The sequence below is a fragment of the Hyla sarda genome, chromosome 1, assembly GCF_029499605.1.
Source record: "Hyla sarda isolate aHylSar1 chromosome 1, aHylSar1.hap1, whole genome shotgun sequence".
In the NCBI taxonomy this organism is placed as follows: Eukaryota; Metazoa; Chordata; class Amphibia; order Anura; family Hylidae; genus Hyla; species Hyla sarda.
In genome coordinates, this window is record NC_079189.1 from 569,867,953 (window position 1) to 569,884,810 (window position 16,858).

General features: G+C 45.8%; 1 protein-coding gene across 4 annotated transcripts in view; it reads right to left on the reverse strand.

Annotated features, from left to right (window-relative positions):
• Window positions 1-3,414: 3,414 nt before the first annotated feature.
• Window positions 3,415-16,858, reverse strand: part of PIAS2 (protein inhibitor of activated STAT 2) — a 47,410-nt gene continuing 33,966 nt past the window's right edge. For 2 of the 4 annotated variants that reach the window (XM_056543339.1, XM_056543324.1), the window contains exons 12-14: window positions 7,802-7,944; window positions 5,512-5,549; window positions 3,415-3,660 (exon numbers count right to left, since the gene is read on the reverse strand). In XM_056543339.1, coding sequence (XP_056399314.1) covers window positions 3,511-3,660; window positions 5,512-5,549; window positions 7,802-7,944 — 331 coding nt within the window. In that variant the 3' untranslated portion in view covers window positions 3,415-3,510. The remainder of the gene's footprint in view (window positions 3,661-5,511; window positions 5,550-7,801; window positions 7,945-16,858) is intronic. The other 2 variants (XM_056543334.1, XM_056543347.1) reach the window with 2 other exon arrangements.

The following is a 16,858-nucleotide window of genomic DNA, read 5'->3' on the forward strand; positions in this document are numbered from 1 at the left end:
CTTTAATAAAATCTATATTTTTCGTCACCAAGGGTAGGAAAATCTCCAATTTTATTATACAATTCATATATATATCTCCAGCTTTATAGATAATCAGACTCTGGGACACATTTACACAGACCAATGGCTACAGTTGTCCTCCATTTTAGCATTACCTACACTTAGACCCCACATGACAAGTTAGGGTAGGTTTACACTACCAGTGGGTTACAGTGTCTCCACCAAACACCCTGCCTATACTTTACATTACAAAGTAGGCAGCATAGCGATTGTCCCATACGCCATCACCTCTAAACGCTCCTATTGGCTGCTGATCCCACCAATTGGATGAATGAACTCCACGTCATCTCTGGAGCATTACGCTCCATCATACTAGCAAACCATTGGTCGCACCCACCACACGTGACCTCATGACGTAACCTCCGCTTACCCTATTGGTAGCCTCCCCTGTTTAGCTTTACAGCGGGAATTACAAACCCGTACGGGACTTTACATACGCACAAGTTTTGGAGACACTGTAACCCACTGGTTTAAAGCACTTTTACAGAGTATTTATCAGCCTTGATGTATATGAATACATGATTTTGGTACTATTTGTTATGCTTCCATATTAATTATTTTTGTAGTGACACTGGTCCCTGCCCACCATTGCCCCTAAGCCCCGCCAGATGTTTTTGGCACCATCCACCTCTGTGTATACATACCCATTGTTTTCTTACTGTCACTATGCAATTGAGAAAGAGGGAACTTACCCTTGAAACGCGTTTTGCTCCGCATGTATGAATAAAATATATGCTGCTATCACCTACTGCATCAGTCTTCGATTCTTCATACCTCTAAGGCAGCGCCACCGCAAGTCTTTTTTCTGTTTCTTACGTTTGGATTTTACCGACTCCCTAAAGGAGCCCGGTCGACTCTGCAGGCTGCAGCCGAGGACCTTCCTACAGCTACCCCGATGCCAAGGGGTTACATGCACGATACCTATTATTTCCTAAGGTGTGCAACATACAACTTAGGGCACCTGGAACCCATCAAGCCCATGGAATTACGCGAGGCGCTGCCCTCCTTTTTTCCTCTTATTTCCATGTCAGGAACTGTCCAGGGCAGGAGTGGTTTGCTTTGGGGATTTTCTCCTGCTCTGATCAGTTCCTGACATGTACAGAGGTGTCAGCAGAGAGCACTGTGGTCAGACTGGAAAGAAATTAAAAAAGAAAAGAACTTCCTCTGTAGCATACAGCAACTGATAAGTACTGGAAGATTTTTAAAATAGAAGTAATTTAGAATTCTGTTTAACTTTCTGGAACCAGTTGCAGTTGATTAAAAAAATTTTTTCCACGGCAGTACCCCTTTAACATCAAACGGAATTCCTAAGCGCAATTCCATGGGGAGTGTGAATGTGTCCGTACATGATGAATTGTATAGTGTGAACTTTACCCCTAAAGATGAAGACACATTATCACTGAACAGATTTAGATTTTTTTTATAGTTTGAACCTGATCACCTGAATGTGTTATCTGCAGAATTCTGACACCAGACAAGGGATTTTAAGTTTGGTTTATTTAAAAAAATACTTATATACAATGACTTTGTTTAGTGCATCCTATTTACATCAACTGAACATGTGCAACTCGCAGATCAACAAACAAAACTGCAGCAGGATGATCGCTCAGGTCCGGGGTTTTTACTCCAAACACCAAATCAAAATGCATCAAGGACCTTGAGCGTCTTAAAGTCTTACATTTTTTTTCCTTCTGTAAACAAATCAATAAATAAGTGGTATAGCTCACTAAAGCATAAGAACGTTCCCAAGGTTAACTGGTGTAATCTAAACCCTAAATAGACCTAAAATTTTATTTAAAAAAAATAGTAAACAAGTCCTCAAAAGGATCATGAAGAGAGAAAAATGGATAGCTAAATGGAGAGAAAAGGATGATATCCAGTGTGAATGTCACAGTAAAACGTTGTAAATCAGTATTCTGGACCTGAGATATGGCTAATTAAGTGTACAATATTTATTATACATAAAATAAAATGGTAATCCGCTACTATCCAAGCAGGGCCCTTGCTGTGGAAGTAGTAAGATAATAAAAATTACAAATAAATAATGCCTGTGAGCATACGTCAGGATAGTCTCTGCGCTCGCTGTGCATAGATGGATGGGCTGGCTCCTGCTGGCACGGAGCAATGCCTGACCTGGATGTATACAGATGTAGCAGGTACAGCAGGTGAAAGGCAAGCTGGCAGATGGTATGAGCTGGCAAATGATATAGAGGCTGGCACAGACCTGTGTCCGGCCTACGGGAACCGGGATGATGGTAGTAGATGACAGAACGATAGTCTGTAGAAGCGTCCTCATGTCAGCGGTAAGGTGCGTGGTTGAGTGGTACCAAATTAAGGGGGTTACAGCACTTCCAAATTATGGTTGAAGCAAGAGTCCTAAGAGGTGGTGGTTATGGAAAGGTAAAACAGGCTAGACAGGTTTCAAGGCCGCAGGCCTTTTCCTCAGTAGCTTAACAGAGAAAATTATAATAGAGAAGATAGCTTCTCTATTAAGCTATTGAGGAAAAGGCCGGCGGCCTTGAAACGCGTCTAGCCCATTTTACCGTTCCATAACCACCACCTCTTAGGACTCTTGCTTCAACCATAATTTGGAAGCACTGTAACCCCCTTAATTTGTTACCACTCAACCACGCACCTTACTGCCGACGCAATGACGCTACTAGAAACTATCGTTCTGTTATCTACATCCCGGTTCCCATAGGCCAGACGCAGGTCCGTGCCAGCCTTTACACCATCCGCCAGCTTGCCTTTCACCTGCTGTACCTGCTACAAATGTATACATTCAGGTCGGAAATCGCTCCGTGCCAACAGCAGCCAGCCCGTCCATCTATGCGCAGCGAGCGCAGAGACTGACGATCCGTACGCTCACAGGCCAACTGTATCAGGACATTCTGGGACTTCCAGTACTCCAATCGCATGAAATCTACTAACTGAGGCTGGACACAGCTCCGTGCCAACCTGCAAGTGCAGAGCGATCTACAAGGTGGTGAGTGGTGCCGTGCATCAACCTTCTAATTGCTTTTAAAGGGACTTGTTCCACACTTATCTTGAGTGAATTTCATAAGAGACTGCGGCATTTGATTATGGACATTTGATTCCTTATAGGTGGTTTTATTATATTCCATTTGTTTTATTCCATTTAACACTCATCATATTTATTTGTAATTTTTATTTTCTTACTGCTTCCACAGCAAGGGCCCTGCTTGGATAGTAGCGGATTACCATTTAATTTTATGTATAATAAATATTGTACACTTAATTAGCCATATCTCAGGTCCAGAATACAGATTTACAATGTTTTACTGTGACATTCACACTGGATATCATCCTTTTCTCTCCATTTAGCTATCTGTTTTTCACTCTTCACGATCCTTTGAGAACTGGCTTACTATTTTTTATTAAATCAATAAATAAACAGACATGTTCTGGAGGCTGGAGATGTCGGGCTCCTCAGAATTGCTTCTTGGTGAACTTCCTCTCTCCTGGCTCGCTGCTGGTGGAGCGGTTTTCAAGGCGGCTGCTCGAGGTTTTGGGCTTGCCATGAGTGTGCCTGGCTAGGAGAGCCGAGTTGAGACTATCCAAAAACATAGGGGGACAGTACTGCTTGAAATAAATGGTATTTATAAGCCAAAAATAAGTTGTGGTGAAAATATTACACTAAGCCAAGGTGGTCAATATGGCCGAAGAAGACGCAGCATCTGGGTAACGCTAAGAGGATGCATAGAATTTGAGCATGTGTATGTGTATATGAGACTTCCACAATAAAGCTGCTTATTCATGTACAATGGGCAGACTTATAAAAGGGACATGTGTTTTGCTAAATGTGGCAAGTACAGTAATTTAGGATTGTATGCTGGACACCTGCCATAATATTTCAATTACTATAGTGGTATCCCTATGAGGCAGTGTTTCCCAACCAGGGTTCCTCCAGCTGTTGCAAAACGACAACTCCCAGCATGCCCGGACAGCCAAAGGCTGTCCGGGCATGCTGGGAGTTGTCGTTTTGCAACAACTGGAGGCACCCTGGTTGGGAAACACGCCTTTAACATCCAATTGGTAGAGGCCAATGTGACACCTACTAATCCTTTGAATGGAGGCCGTATGGTCAGCAGATTTGCAGCAGAAAAAAATAAAAAATAAAAAGGCTTGCGTGATTTGCATCAGATTTATTGTGTGTTTTAGACACTTTTGAGCCCTGATTAATGAGAATGGGGGTTTTTGAGTGGAAAGGGGGCTTGGCTTGAAAATTGTAATATAACATTTTGGTTAATGCTTGGTCTAAGCTTACTGCACTCCAATGCTCCCCCAGTCGGGCAGCAGATAACCGCGCCGATCTTGAGGCTCAATAAATCCCGCAGGCCCATTAAATTCATCATTATCAGCTGCACATCCCCTGTTCACAAAGGAGGACGTTCAGCAGATAATGATTTAATTGGCCAAACAACAGATGTGATCGCTAGTTCGTCGGTCGATCACCAGACAGTGTACTATGCAAAAGGGGCTCAGTCCTCTCTGAATGGGATGTCTCTGGGGTTGGATATGTAGAAGGGGAAAGTTGGAAAGGTGTGTGTGGGGGGGGGGGGGGTGTATCACTAGACAAAGATTTTAAAACATTCTGGGTATTTATTAAATAAAAGATGTTAATACATTTTTCCCTTACACCCCCCCCCCCCCCCTTTACTTTCTTAACTTTCTCCTCAAACATATCCAACCCCAGAGACATCCCAATCAGAGAGGACTTGAGGACTGAACCCCTTTTAGTTATTTATTTAAGTCCCTTTGGGTATACAATGCCCCTCTGTTTTAGTGTAACTATGCACCAGATTTACCAACAGCACGATACACTATGATAAAGCTGGCATATTTTTTTTTTTTAGAATATCTTTTCTAAGTTCACAATAAGGGTCCGTTCACACTACATAATTAAATTCCAACCAGAATTCAGGTTACACACTGGAATGGATGCGGAAATAGGCATTGGAAAAAAAAAAAAAAGTCCCATTGGAAAAAATATATAACATTTTGCAGCTGAATTCCAATGAAAGGCAGAGTCCGGATTCGGGAATTTTATTTCAAATTCCACAGTGTGAATAGGTAGCGGAAATCCCACTGAAATCAGTGGTTGCTTCATGCATTGGAAATTCAGTGAGAAATGTCAGCTAGAAATTCTGCTTGGAAATTCTGTAGTGTGAGCAGGGTAGGATGTATAATTAAATGTTGCATCCTGTCGCCATTGTTGCCGCCAATATATAAGTGTAAAGCCATTTTAGTGTAAATTTAGTGTAAAAAATATGCACTGTTCCCAAGATACGGCAGATGGATATGGCAGTTCAGTGTAGACCACTTGTTAGGAAGAACTAATGACAGGGGGGATCCAAAGAGTTCTGCAGCACCATACAGGTTACATAGTTGATCAGATAACACATAAAAGGCACTAAATTATTCATTTACCTGAGAATCCACAGGAACCAAGGACAGAAAATCCAAACCTAAAAGGGAAAAAAAATATTTATGGAAAGGTGTCTCCTAAATGCGCTTGCTGGGAGTTGTAGTTTTGCAACAGCTGAAGGCTCACTGGTTGTGGAATACTTGTCTATGGTATTGTATTTGGAGTATAGTTTCAAGCCTCCAGGAGGATTCAAATGCTGCAGATTTGTACATTTCTGCAACTTTCCCATTCATCTGAATTGGGGTTGCAGAAACCCATGTGCTTGCCACTAAAACAGTGTGCCTCCAGCTGTTGAAAAACTACAACTCCCAGCATGCCCGGACAGCCTTTGGCAAGAAAAAGCACTATAATTATCTAAGCTGCTGAGGAAAGAACTGAGGAAAGTCCTGAAACGCGTACAGCGACCCCCATATACTATTATTGAGACCACCATATTTGCATCTGTATATACAAGTCACCACTGCACCTTCAGAACCTCTTGGACAGATATCTGTCAATCATCTCTTCAAACAGCGCGCGCTTTTGGAACCACGAGCGCGCTACCTGGGACTCCATTGTGGGAAGCAGTAGAAGCGCTGCAGTCCCCAGCTACATTGCCCACCGCTGTATCACACCGCTAGTACCAGGAAAAGGCAGAATCTCCAGCGGTGTGCCCGCACGGCCTTACAGCAGAGAGCAGTATATTGGAACCCAGCGCTGCCAGCTATTAGTGAACCGGGAGATCGCAGTATCTACAATTTACCGGCAAATAGCAGCGCTTCACAGCACCGGAGATCGCAGCATACATCCCGAGGGGACCGGTGAGCATATGTACACTATCATCAAGTGCTATTTTTCCATATTCTTTATGCAGCACTAAGCGCTATAATAACATTCTATGCAATACTAATAGAGACTGTTATCTGAAGGTCAGTGAAGCTGACTCTGTCATTCCTATTGAATTGCTACATTATACATAGCAGAAGTGATCATTGCAAAAGAGATACTGTTGCAAGGAGTATATACTAAGACATTCACCTCCTTTGAGACATTGTGAATTATTGGAACTTTTACAAGTATTCTGCTATTGGACTTGAAAGGAGAAAACTCCTACTAATCTTGAACTGATTGACATCCGTTTCCCCTAGCAACTGAATGCACTTTATTATCATTTATTGATATTTTGACAGTTATTATATTTTATTTGGTCTCAGTAATTATAATATTAATAATATTTTATCATTGTGGTTTTTATATTAGATTTTTATTACTATTTATTGTTCCTGTTGGGACACAAGGGCCCTGTGAGCCACAGGTAGCATATCACGCATCTGTAATGTCATTTTTAATCAATTAATAAATATTTGTACCCATATCCTAGACCTTGAGCCCCAATAATTTGCCTGATTTATTTATGTTTTCGGACACCGTGGGTAAATGTGTCAGATTTGGCAGCCCAGGTCATTTTGGTAGATTTGTAAATTACTTTAAAAAAAAAAAAATAATCTTAATCCTTCCAGTACTTATTAGCTCTTGAATACTACAGAGGAAATTATTTTCTTTTTGGAACACAGAGCTGTCTGCTGACATCATGACCACAGTGATCTCTGCTGATATCTCTGTTCATTTTGAGAACTGTCCAGAGTAGGAGAAAATCCCCATAGAAAATATATGCTGCTCTGGACAGTTCCTAAAATGGACAGAGGTGTCAACAGAGAGCACTGTAGTCAAGATGTCAGCAGAGAGCTCTGGGTTCCAAAAAGAAAATAATTTCCTCCGTAGTATTCAGCAGCTAATAAGTACTGGAAGGATTAAGATTTTTTAATAGAAGTAATTTACAAATCTGTTTAACTTTGTGGCACCGGTTGATTTAAAAAAAAAAAAAAAAAAAATTATATATATATATATATATATATATATATATATATATATATATATATATATATATAGATATTTATATATAGATATATAGATAGATATATATATATATATATATATAGATAGATAGATATATATATATATATATATATATCTCTCTATATATATTCCACCGGAGCACCCCTTTAATTTCACATATTTGCTGTATGAGAATTAACCCAGGACAACTCCCATTCTATGAGGCAGACGCACAATGATTGACTGCTCATTGGTCCATGTGCTCAAACCACCACTAACATCACCATCCACGTTTGGTCAGGTAAGTTCTGAGTTCTGTTCCTAGGTCCTAAACATAATGAAAACCCTCCATTAAGTTACCATGCTCTAGAAGCCTATGCGGACAACCCCTTTAATGACCGAGAACATGAAATATACCTGGTAAATCAGTAGCAATACCAGTGATGGCTGGATGGTGGAAGTGATCTTGGTATTCCAGCAAGGATTGATGTATGGAGTCTGGTTCCATGCTCCCCATCTTTCCCAGTCGTATTGTTGATGGCTGATAAGATAACACACTGCTAAAGAAAAGAAAATAATCTATATATATAAAACTCTTTAGAGGCCTGTGGAAAATGAAAGAAGCAATCTGATTGGTTGCTATAGGCAACTGCACCACTCTTCCTCTGCACAGGTTTTGATAAATCTCCCCCAATGTGTGTATGTATGTATATGTGTATGTATGTATGTTCGAGCATCACGACCAAACGGCCAAAGATTTTAACATGAAAGTTGGCACACATGTTACTTATATGTCAACAACAAACACAGGATAGGTGATTTAACCCTTACTCAACCCCCATTTGGCAGCATCAGGGTTTTTGTTTAAAGTCCCATACGAGTCTATGGGAAATGTATGTTACTGCATAACTTCCAAACAGCTGGAGATATTTCCATAATACTTGGTCACATGTTACTTATATGTCCACTTAAAATATAGGATAGTTAATTTAACCCTTAACTACCCCCATTTGTGAGGGTCAGGGTTTTTGTTTAAAGTCCCATGCAAATCAATGGGAAATGTATGTTCCCACATTACTTCCGTACGGCTGGAGATATTTCAATAGCGGGATAGGAGGTCGGGACAGGAGGTCGGGATATGACAACAATATATGAGGACGGGATATGAAGTCAAAAGCTTCCTCCTTTGTTTATTTTCCTCCCCAACAAGGATTAGGAAGGGAAAACTGGGCAACACCGGATACTCCGCTAGTATGTCTATAAAATTATACGGAGATGTAATGTTAAAGGAGAAGTCAAATGCCAAAATATGTGGGGCCATTATGCCCGGGCTGCCAAAAAGGAGATTTTTATGCTTACCGTAAAATCTCTTTCTCAAAGGATCCATTGGGGGACACAGACCGTGGGTATATGCTGCTGTCTCTAGGAGGCTTGACACTATGGCAACAAGAAAAGTCGGCTCCTCCCAGCAGGGTATACCCGCCCACAGGCACCTGAGGTAATCAGTTTTAGTCCCAGAGCAATAGGAGAAGACCGACAGGTCAAGAGAAAACCACAAACTGTCCGAGCAATCAGAAGAAAAGGCAACTGAACACACCTTCGGACAGATAACTGAAGTAGGAACACCAGAAAAAAGGGTGGGAGCTGTGTCCCCCAATGGATCCTTCGAGAAAGAGATTTTACGGTAAGTGTTAATAAATCTCCTATTCTCTATCGGCTCCATTGGGGGACACAGACCATGGGACGTACCAAAGCCATCCCTTGGGTGGGTAAGGAATCAGACAGGTGGACAGTGGGACCACCACCGTCTGCAACATCTTACAGCCCAGAGTAGTAACCACCGATGCGAAGGTATGAATCTGGTAGCCCCTTGAGAAAGAGTCCAAAGTTGACCACGCAGACGTCTTACAGAACTGCAAGGCCGAAGCCACGTAGCGGAGGGCCCAGGATGCCCCGAAAAACGGGTGGAATGAGCCAAAACACTGAAGGGTGGGATCTTCCCCTTGCAGCGGTAAGCTCCCGAAATAGTAGACCGGATGCACCGAAAAATAGTGGTCATAGAGGCAGGTTGTCCTGTCAGACAACCTTCCGGAGAAACAAAAAGAGGGGGAAGTCACACTGCCGAAAGGAAAGAGTGACTGAGAGATAAGTACGAACAGCCCTCACCACAACCAGATTTGGAACAAACGCTTCCAGGATGAGAAGGGGCCGGACAAAGGGATGGTAGGACGATGTCCTCATTGAGATGAAAATGAGTGTCCTTATTGGACGGAAAACAACTTGTTCTGGTATACAACCAGGACGGAAGAACGGCATGAGAGAGCAACCAGCTCTGACACCCTCCTAACAGAGGTAAGAGCAATAAGGAATGCCACCTTCCGGGGAAGGAGGCGAAGAGAAATGTCCCTGAGAGGTTCAAAGGGGGGCGCCTTGCAGGGCACCTAAGACCAAGTGTAAGTCCCAAGGGAAACAAAGGGACTGATAAGGAGGGGCAGCTTGTGCCACTCCCTGAACCAGGTTCGGACATGATAATTGAACGCCAGAGGACGTTGAAAACAGAATGGAAAGAGCCAAACCTTGACCCTTAACCCCTTAAGGACCAAGGACGTACTGGTACGTCCTTGGTCCTGCTCTCCTGATATAACGCGGGGTTACACAGTAATATCACGGTGGGCCCGGCGTCATAGTGAAGCCGGGACACGCCTCTAATAGCGCGAAGCGCCGATCGAGGCGCCGCGCGCTATTAACCCTTTAGCCGCGCGCTCACAGCTGAGCCGCGCGGCTAAAAGTGAAAGTTGCCGGCTAGCTCAGTCGGGCTGTTCGGGATAGCCGCGGCTAATCGCGGCATCCCGAACAGCTGACAGGACAGCGGGAGGGCCCCTTCCTGCCTCCTCGCTGTCCGATCGCCGAATAACTGCTCAGTGCCTGAGATCCAGGCATGAGCAGTCATGCGGCAGAATCGTTGATCACTGGTTTCTTATGAGAAACCAGTGATCAATGATGAAGATCAGTGTGTGCAGTGTTATAGGTCCCTATGGGACCTATAACACTGCAAAAAAAAAAAAAGTGAAAAAAAAATATGAATAAAGTGAATAAAGATCATTTAACTCCTCCCCTATTAAAAGTTTGAATCACCCCCTTTTCCAATAAAAAAAAAAAAACACAGTGTAAATAAAAATAAAAACATATATGGTATCACCACGTGCGGAAATGTCCGAATTATAAAAATATATCATTAATTAAAGCGCTCGGTCAATGGCGTGCGCGCAAAAAAATTCCAAAGTACAAAATAGTGCATTTTTGGTCACTTTTTATATCATTTAAAAATGAATAAAAAGCGATCAATAAGTCCTATCAATGCAAAAATGGTACCGTTAAAAACTTCAGATCACGGCGCAAAAAATGAGTCCTCATACCGCCCCATACACGGAAAAATTAAAAAGTTATAGGGGTCAGAAGATGACAATTTTAAACGTATTAATTTACCTGCATGTAGTTATGATTTTTTCCAGAAGTTCGACAAAATCAAACCTATATAAGTAGGGTATCATTTTAATCGCATGGACCTACAGAATAAATATCAGGTATCATTTTTACTGAAAAATGTACTACGTAGAAATGGAAGCCCCCAAAAGTTACAAAACAGCGTTTTTTTTATCAATTTTGACGCACAATGATTTTTTTTCCCGTTTCACCGTAGATTTTTGGGCAAAATGACTGACGTCATTACAAAGTAGAATTGGTGGCGCAAAAAATAAGCCATCATATGGATTTTTAGGTGCAAAATTGAAAGAGTTATGATTTTTTAAAGGCAAGGAGCAAAAAACGAAAATGGAAAAATGGAAAAACCCCCGGTCCTTAAGGGGTTAAGGGAGCTGAAAACCAACCCTTGGGCCAGCCCCGACTGGAAAGGGGTCGGGAATGGAAAACCACGACCGGAGAAAAAGGCCGAGTTTCACACCAACAAAAATAAGACCGCCAGGTATGGTGGTAAATCTTGCAGAGGAAGGCTAGTGAGCCATCAGCATGGTGTGAACCACTTGGGAGAGAAACCGCAGGTCCTCAGAAACGCAGTCTCAACCGACAAACCATCAAAAGCAGAGACGGTAAATAAGGGTGGCACAGGAGACCTGAGATAAGAGGTCTGGACGATAGGGAAGGCGCAGCGTTAAGTCATTCTGGAGCCTGACCACGACGACGTACCACGCCCGCCGGAGCCAGGGTGGGCCACGAGAATGGCGGAAACGCCCCACTGCGAGTTTCCTCAGGACCCCAAAAAGAGATGAAGGGGAGGAAACAGATAAGGTAGGGCAAAGCCCGACCAAGAGAGAGGAACGCTTCGGTTGCAAGCAGAGGCCCATGCCTGGAGCACCCCAGGGGTTGTAGATCACTGCAAACACCCCTGGATGTAGGGACCACTGGCCTTGGACGATTGAGGACCGGCCGAGAAGACCACATCCCAGGGACAGCCGGATTGAAGATAGCCGAGATGGCCGGAAACCTGAGTTCCGCCCAGAAGGGAATTTCCCAAGAAGCAAGCAAAGAAACAATTGCCCTAGGCCCCAAAATGTTGAATGGGAAAAGGGCTTCTCGGGGGGGGCCAAGACCCCAGACCGGCCGTTCCCTGAAAACACCTCCCAAGCCCGACTGACTGGCAGGGAGGAGCAGGAAGTAGCGTTCCCGAAAAAAGCAGGGGGGAACTAAGCCACCATAGAAGGGACCGACAAGACTGAAAAAAGAGAACGATCTTGCGGTCGAGAGATAATGGAGACCTGTCCCACCGCAAGAGAATCACCAGTTGAAGAGGTCGGTGATGAAACTGTGTAAATGGCACGGCCTCCACGGCCGCCTCCAACCGACCCAGGACATCCATGCAAAAGCGAATGGAAACTGGAGCAGGGTGCCGAAGTCATCGGACTCTTGATAAGAGAGTCAGACGATCGGTCGGCGGAGTCGAAAGCGGGCAGAGGCCGCGTCGAACTGGAGCCCCATGAGAGCGGATGGACTTGTTCCAATGGACCATCCAACCAAAGTGAGACAAGGTCTGGAGGTTGAGACTAAGACTCTCCAGGATCTGGGCCCTGGCTGGGGTTCTGATCAGGAGGTCGTCCAAGTAAGGAAACCCGGAAACAACTGTTGTCCGTAATAGGGCGATCACAGACGCCAGGACTTTGGTAAAGGTCCGCAGAGAAGTGGCCAGACCGAAACTGAGAGCCACAATAGAAAATGACCGTCCGGAAACGCAAAGCGGAGGTACCGCTGATGACGTGGAAACAATGAGATGTGAAGGCAGGCATCCTTGAAGTCCACCGAGGAACGAAAACTCCCCTTGAACCATGGACGCCAGCACCAAACGGAGAGACTCCATTCGGGATGGGAAAGCAAGGCGCTGGCTGAGATACCCGAGAACCAAGACTGGGCGAACAGAAACGCCTTTCTTGGGGACCACAAAGAGGTTGGAACAAACCTCGAAAACGTTCCCCTGAAGGAAACAAGACATTTACTCCCTGGTAAAAAAAAAAAAGAAAAGGAGCTGCATGGTTCAGGCATCCCGGAGAGTAAGATGCGACAAACCACCCGAGAAAGGTCAGCGGGTGGGGGGCGACCCTTCAGGCCGAGGAAGGCCTACGGGTGCCTGATGGGGCCGCAAAACGGCCGGAACGGATAGCCGACCTCCGGGAGGAACGGGATCGGAAGGAGGGAGCCCTCTTCCCGAGAAGGTGCCTGGCTGGACCCTTTGTTGGTACCAAAGGTCCGCAGAACCGGAAGGAGGACTTACGACGGAAAGCAGTTCTGTGAGCCTTATCCAGAGGTAATAAAGAACTCTTTTCCGCCCGTCGTCTCACTTCCTGAAGGTGGCGTCCGCATGCCAGGCTTTAAGCCACATAGAGGGACAGTGGCTACCAAGTAGCTTGTGGCAAAGGCAGCACAGTGGCTGTGCATGGAAGCAGAACACAGAAAATTAAAGAAAGAAAGAACCCAGATTAAAGAAATCCCCCAGAGGGATCTTGAAGACTACCCTGGCGGAGTTGGAAGACCATACTAAAAGGGCCTTTGACACCCAGGCAGAAGCAAAAGCAGGAAGAACCTGCTGCCTCAAAGGCAGGGATTGCCAAAGTATCCACCTTCATGTCCGTTGGATCCTTGAAGGCAGCGCATCAGCCAAAGGCCGGGCAGGCGCCTTAGAGAGGCGGGAGACCAGCGGATCCACAGTTGGAAAGGAGGTCCACTGAGCAATGAGGTCCTTGAAAAAGGAATACCACGCTTGAACCTTCTTCGTTTCCTGAAACTTCTTGTCAGGGTTACTTCAGGCGGATACCAACAGGGCGTAAAATTCAGCGAGAGAGCTGAAAGTCTTGAGTGCCGGACGGGCACAAAGAAAGGAGACTTCTGGAGCCACGTCTGAAGTTCCTGGGTCCTTTAGATGGAAGATGTCTCTATGGCCGCAACCGCTGAGTACACCACATCAGGCACATCCGTGCGGTCCTCTGATTCGGAGGCCGAATCAGAAACCTCATCCACAAGTTCTCCAGGTGAGTGGGAATGTGTGAGGCGGCCCTGGAAGAGAGAGAGAGACGGACCTGGTACGCTGGTCTGGAGAGCCAGAGCGGTGACCCTGGGAGCATTCCCTAGAGGAGCGACGCTTGCTAGAGGTCGGAGTAACGGGGCGATGCCTGCGAGGGGAGCGCCCGTGCCTGCCAGAAGACTCGTGAGATCAATCAGATGACACACCCCTAGGATGCTGCGAGAGCGTCAGAATAGGGGGAGAGGGGGACCCTCCGGAGGACTGGTGTAAGGAGGGCCTCTCCAAGGCAGTCACCACATAACGGGAGACCTGAGCCAAGTCGGATATAGACTGGGAGAGGGAGGGAACCCAGGCTGGAGGGGCGGCCCAACCCAACAGGTCTGGAAGAACAACCAGGGTAGAGTAGCAGGGGGGTCTGAGGGAGCAGTGGAGCAGGCAGAACAAGTGGTTCAGCAAAACCAGACATTAGAAATACAGTGTTAACAGATTAAAGGGCTAACACTCCAGTTAACTGTTTAGAGGGAGGCTGTTCTGGGCCTCTCTCACCCAGACTGCGTTCCACTCCACTGTGTTGCTGATACAGTCTGCTTATCTTACTGTTTCACATGCCTTGAGATCCCCATAGACCACAATGGGCCTATTTTAAAATCAAACCACAACACTGTAACACTCGAACCCGGGGTGGTCTCCAGGCTGTCAGAGAGGAGAAATGCCAGCCAAAAGCAAGGGAGGGACGTGTTAGGAGCAGAGGGCACCGCTGATTGGCCCCTGCCACCATAATCGCGCGCACAGCGCTGATTGGTGGTCGGTTCATGCCGAGAAGTCCCGTAATGGCGCCCGCTCCTTGCCCCGAGCGCACATGCGAATGCATGTGCGCTCACGGGGAACTGAGCGGACTAGATGCCGCGGCAGCAGCCGCTGCTGAAAGTGAGCTGGCGCTCAGAGCGCCGCATAGAAGAACGCCGCGGCTGTCAGCCGCTTCAATGTAAAAAAAAAGACACACAGTCGTTACACACACACACATATGAAAAAAGTGTAGAAAGTTGAGCCCCATCCAAACTGCTACTGCTCACCCCAGTAATAAAGGACCCCCTGTCCAGCCCAGCCCAAATAGACCCATGAGAAAGGTGGGTCAAAAACTGAGGGTCTCCAGATGTTGCAAATCTGCACCTAAGGAGAAAGGGAAATATACTCATCTCAGTCAGAGGAACTTCCCTCATAAAGTCTTCCTATGAAGTCTTCAACCAGCTTTTATCACCTGCGTCATGCCGGGCTACCATGTGTGAGCAAGGCGAGCAGGGAAAAGGGTGACCGGGACCCATGAGGTACAAACCCAGGTGCTGACCGTTGGCGAGAGGGGGTGAACAGCGCATATACGCAATGTCTGTGCCCCCTCAATCGCAATGGGGAAACAGTGAGCCGCAGTTCCTGAGTCCCCACCTGAAAACAGGAAAGAAAATGGAATAAAAAATCTAACACATTCCCTAACTAGGAAAATAATAAAACATAAGACCTGGTATGGAGAGAACTCCAGACCGTGTCTACCTCCTTAGACACTAAACTAAAACTGATTACCTCAGGTGCCGGTGGGCGGGTATACCCTGCTGGGAGGAGCCGACTTTTCTTGTTGCCATAGTGTCGAACCTCCTAGTGACAGCAGCATACACCCATGGTCTGTGTCCCCCAATGGAGCCGATAGAGAAAATAAAAATTCCCCCGTAAAGGCAAGGAGGGAATCCCTCCTGGCCAGCCCCAACAGCCCACATATAGAAGAGTGGGCCAGAAACTAGGGGTCTCCAGAGTTTGAAAGTCCGCTCCTGTGAGAGAAAAAAAAGGGGGAAAATGACTCACCTAAGTCAGAAGAACTTACCTCGTGAAGTCTTCCTATGAAGTCTTCAGCCAGCATTGTCACCTGCAGCAAGCCAAGCTCAAAGCGAGGCGAACAGGGAGGTAGGGGGACCCGGACCCCTGAGGTACAACCCCCAGGCGCTGACCGTTGGCGAGAGGGGGTTAACAATACATCCAAGATGCCTGCCACCTCTCGCAATGGGGAAACAGTGAACCCAAGTTCCTGAGTCCTCACCTGAAAACAGTAAATAAAAGGGAATAAAAAAATCTAACACGTCCCTAAACTTAAAAAATAAAAATAAATATGAGACCTGGTCCTTGGAGAACTCCAGACCATGTCTACCTCCTTCAGACACTAAGCTAAAACTGATTACCTCAGGTGCCTGTGGGCGGGTATACCCTGCTGGGAGGAGCAGACTTTCTTGTTGCCATAGTGTCAAGCCTCCTAGAGACAGCAGCATATACCCACGGTCTGTGTCCCCCAATGGAGCAGATAGAGAAATTTAAGGCCTCACCTGCCAATGCTCCCCTGTGTGTCCCAGTATCTCCGCTCCAGTTTTCCAGAGGTGTCTTCTTCCACGTTCATATGGTCAACGCATCACTCTGAGCCTGAGCTAATCGCCGGTCGCATTGATGCCCCTCCTCGGACGGCGATAGGCTGAGCGGCAGTGTGATGAATTGCACCCAGGACACAGAGGGAGCGGAAGCAGGTGAGTCCCGTTTGTGATTTTATATTCTGGCAGCCCGGGCATAATGGCCCCACATATTTCGGTATGAGACTTCTCTTTTATGACAGCTCATACACATTAGAGCAGTGTTTCCCAACCAGGGTGCCTCCAGATGTTACAAAACTACAACTCCCAGCATGCCCAGAGTTAGAGTAATTAGAGTAATGTCAGGCAAACCTGACAATTTTAGCAAGACTGCCTGACAATCTAATGTTTATGGGGGGTGTCCTGACTCTACCCCGATGGCAGTTTTCAGTGGACAGAAGGGATAGGCATGTTGGATTTCTCTTCTCCCCCCCCCCCTCCCCACCAGAGTACACATAGATGTTTGGCTGAGCCCAGTGGACAAGTGGGTGTTTGGGGGAGGGGTGT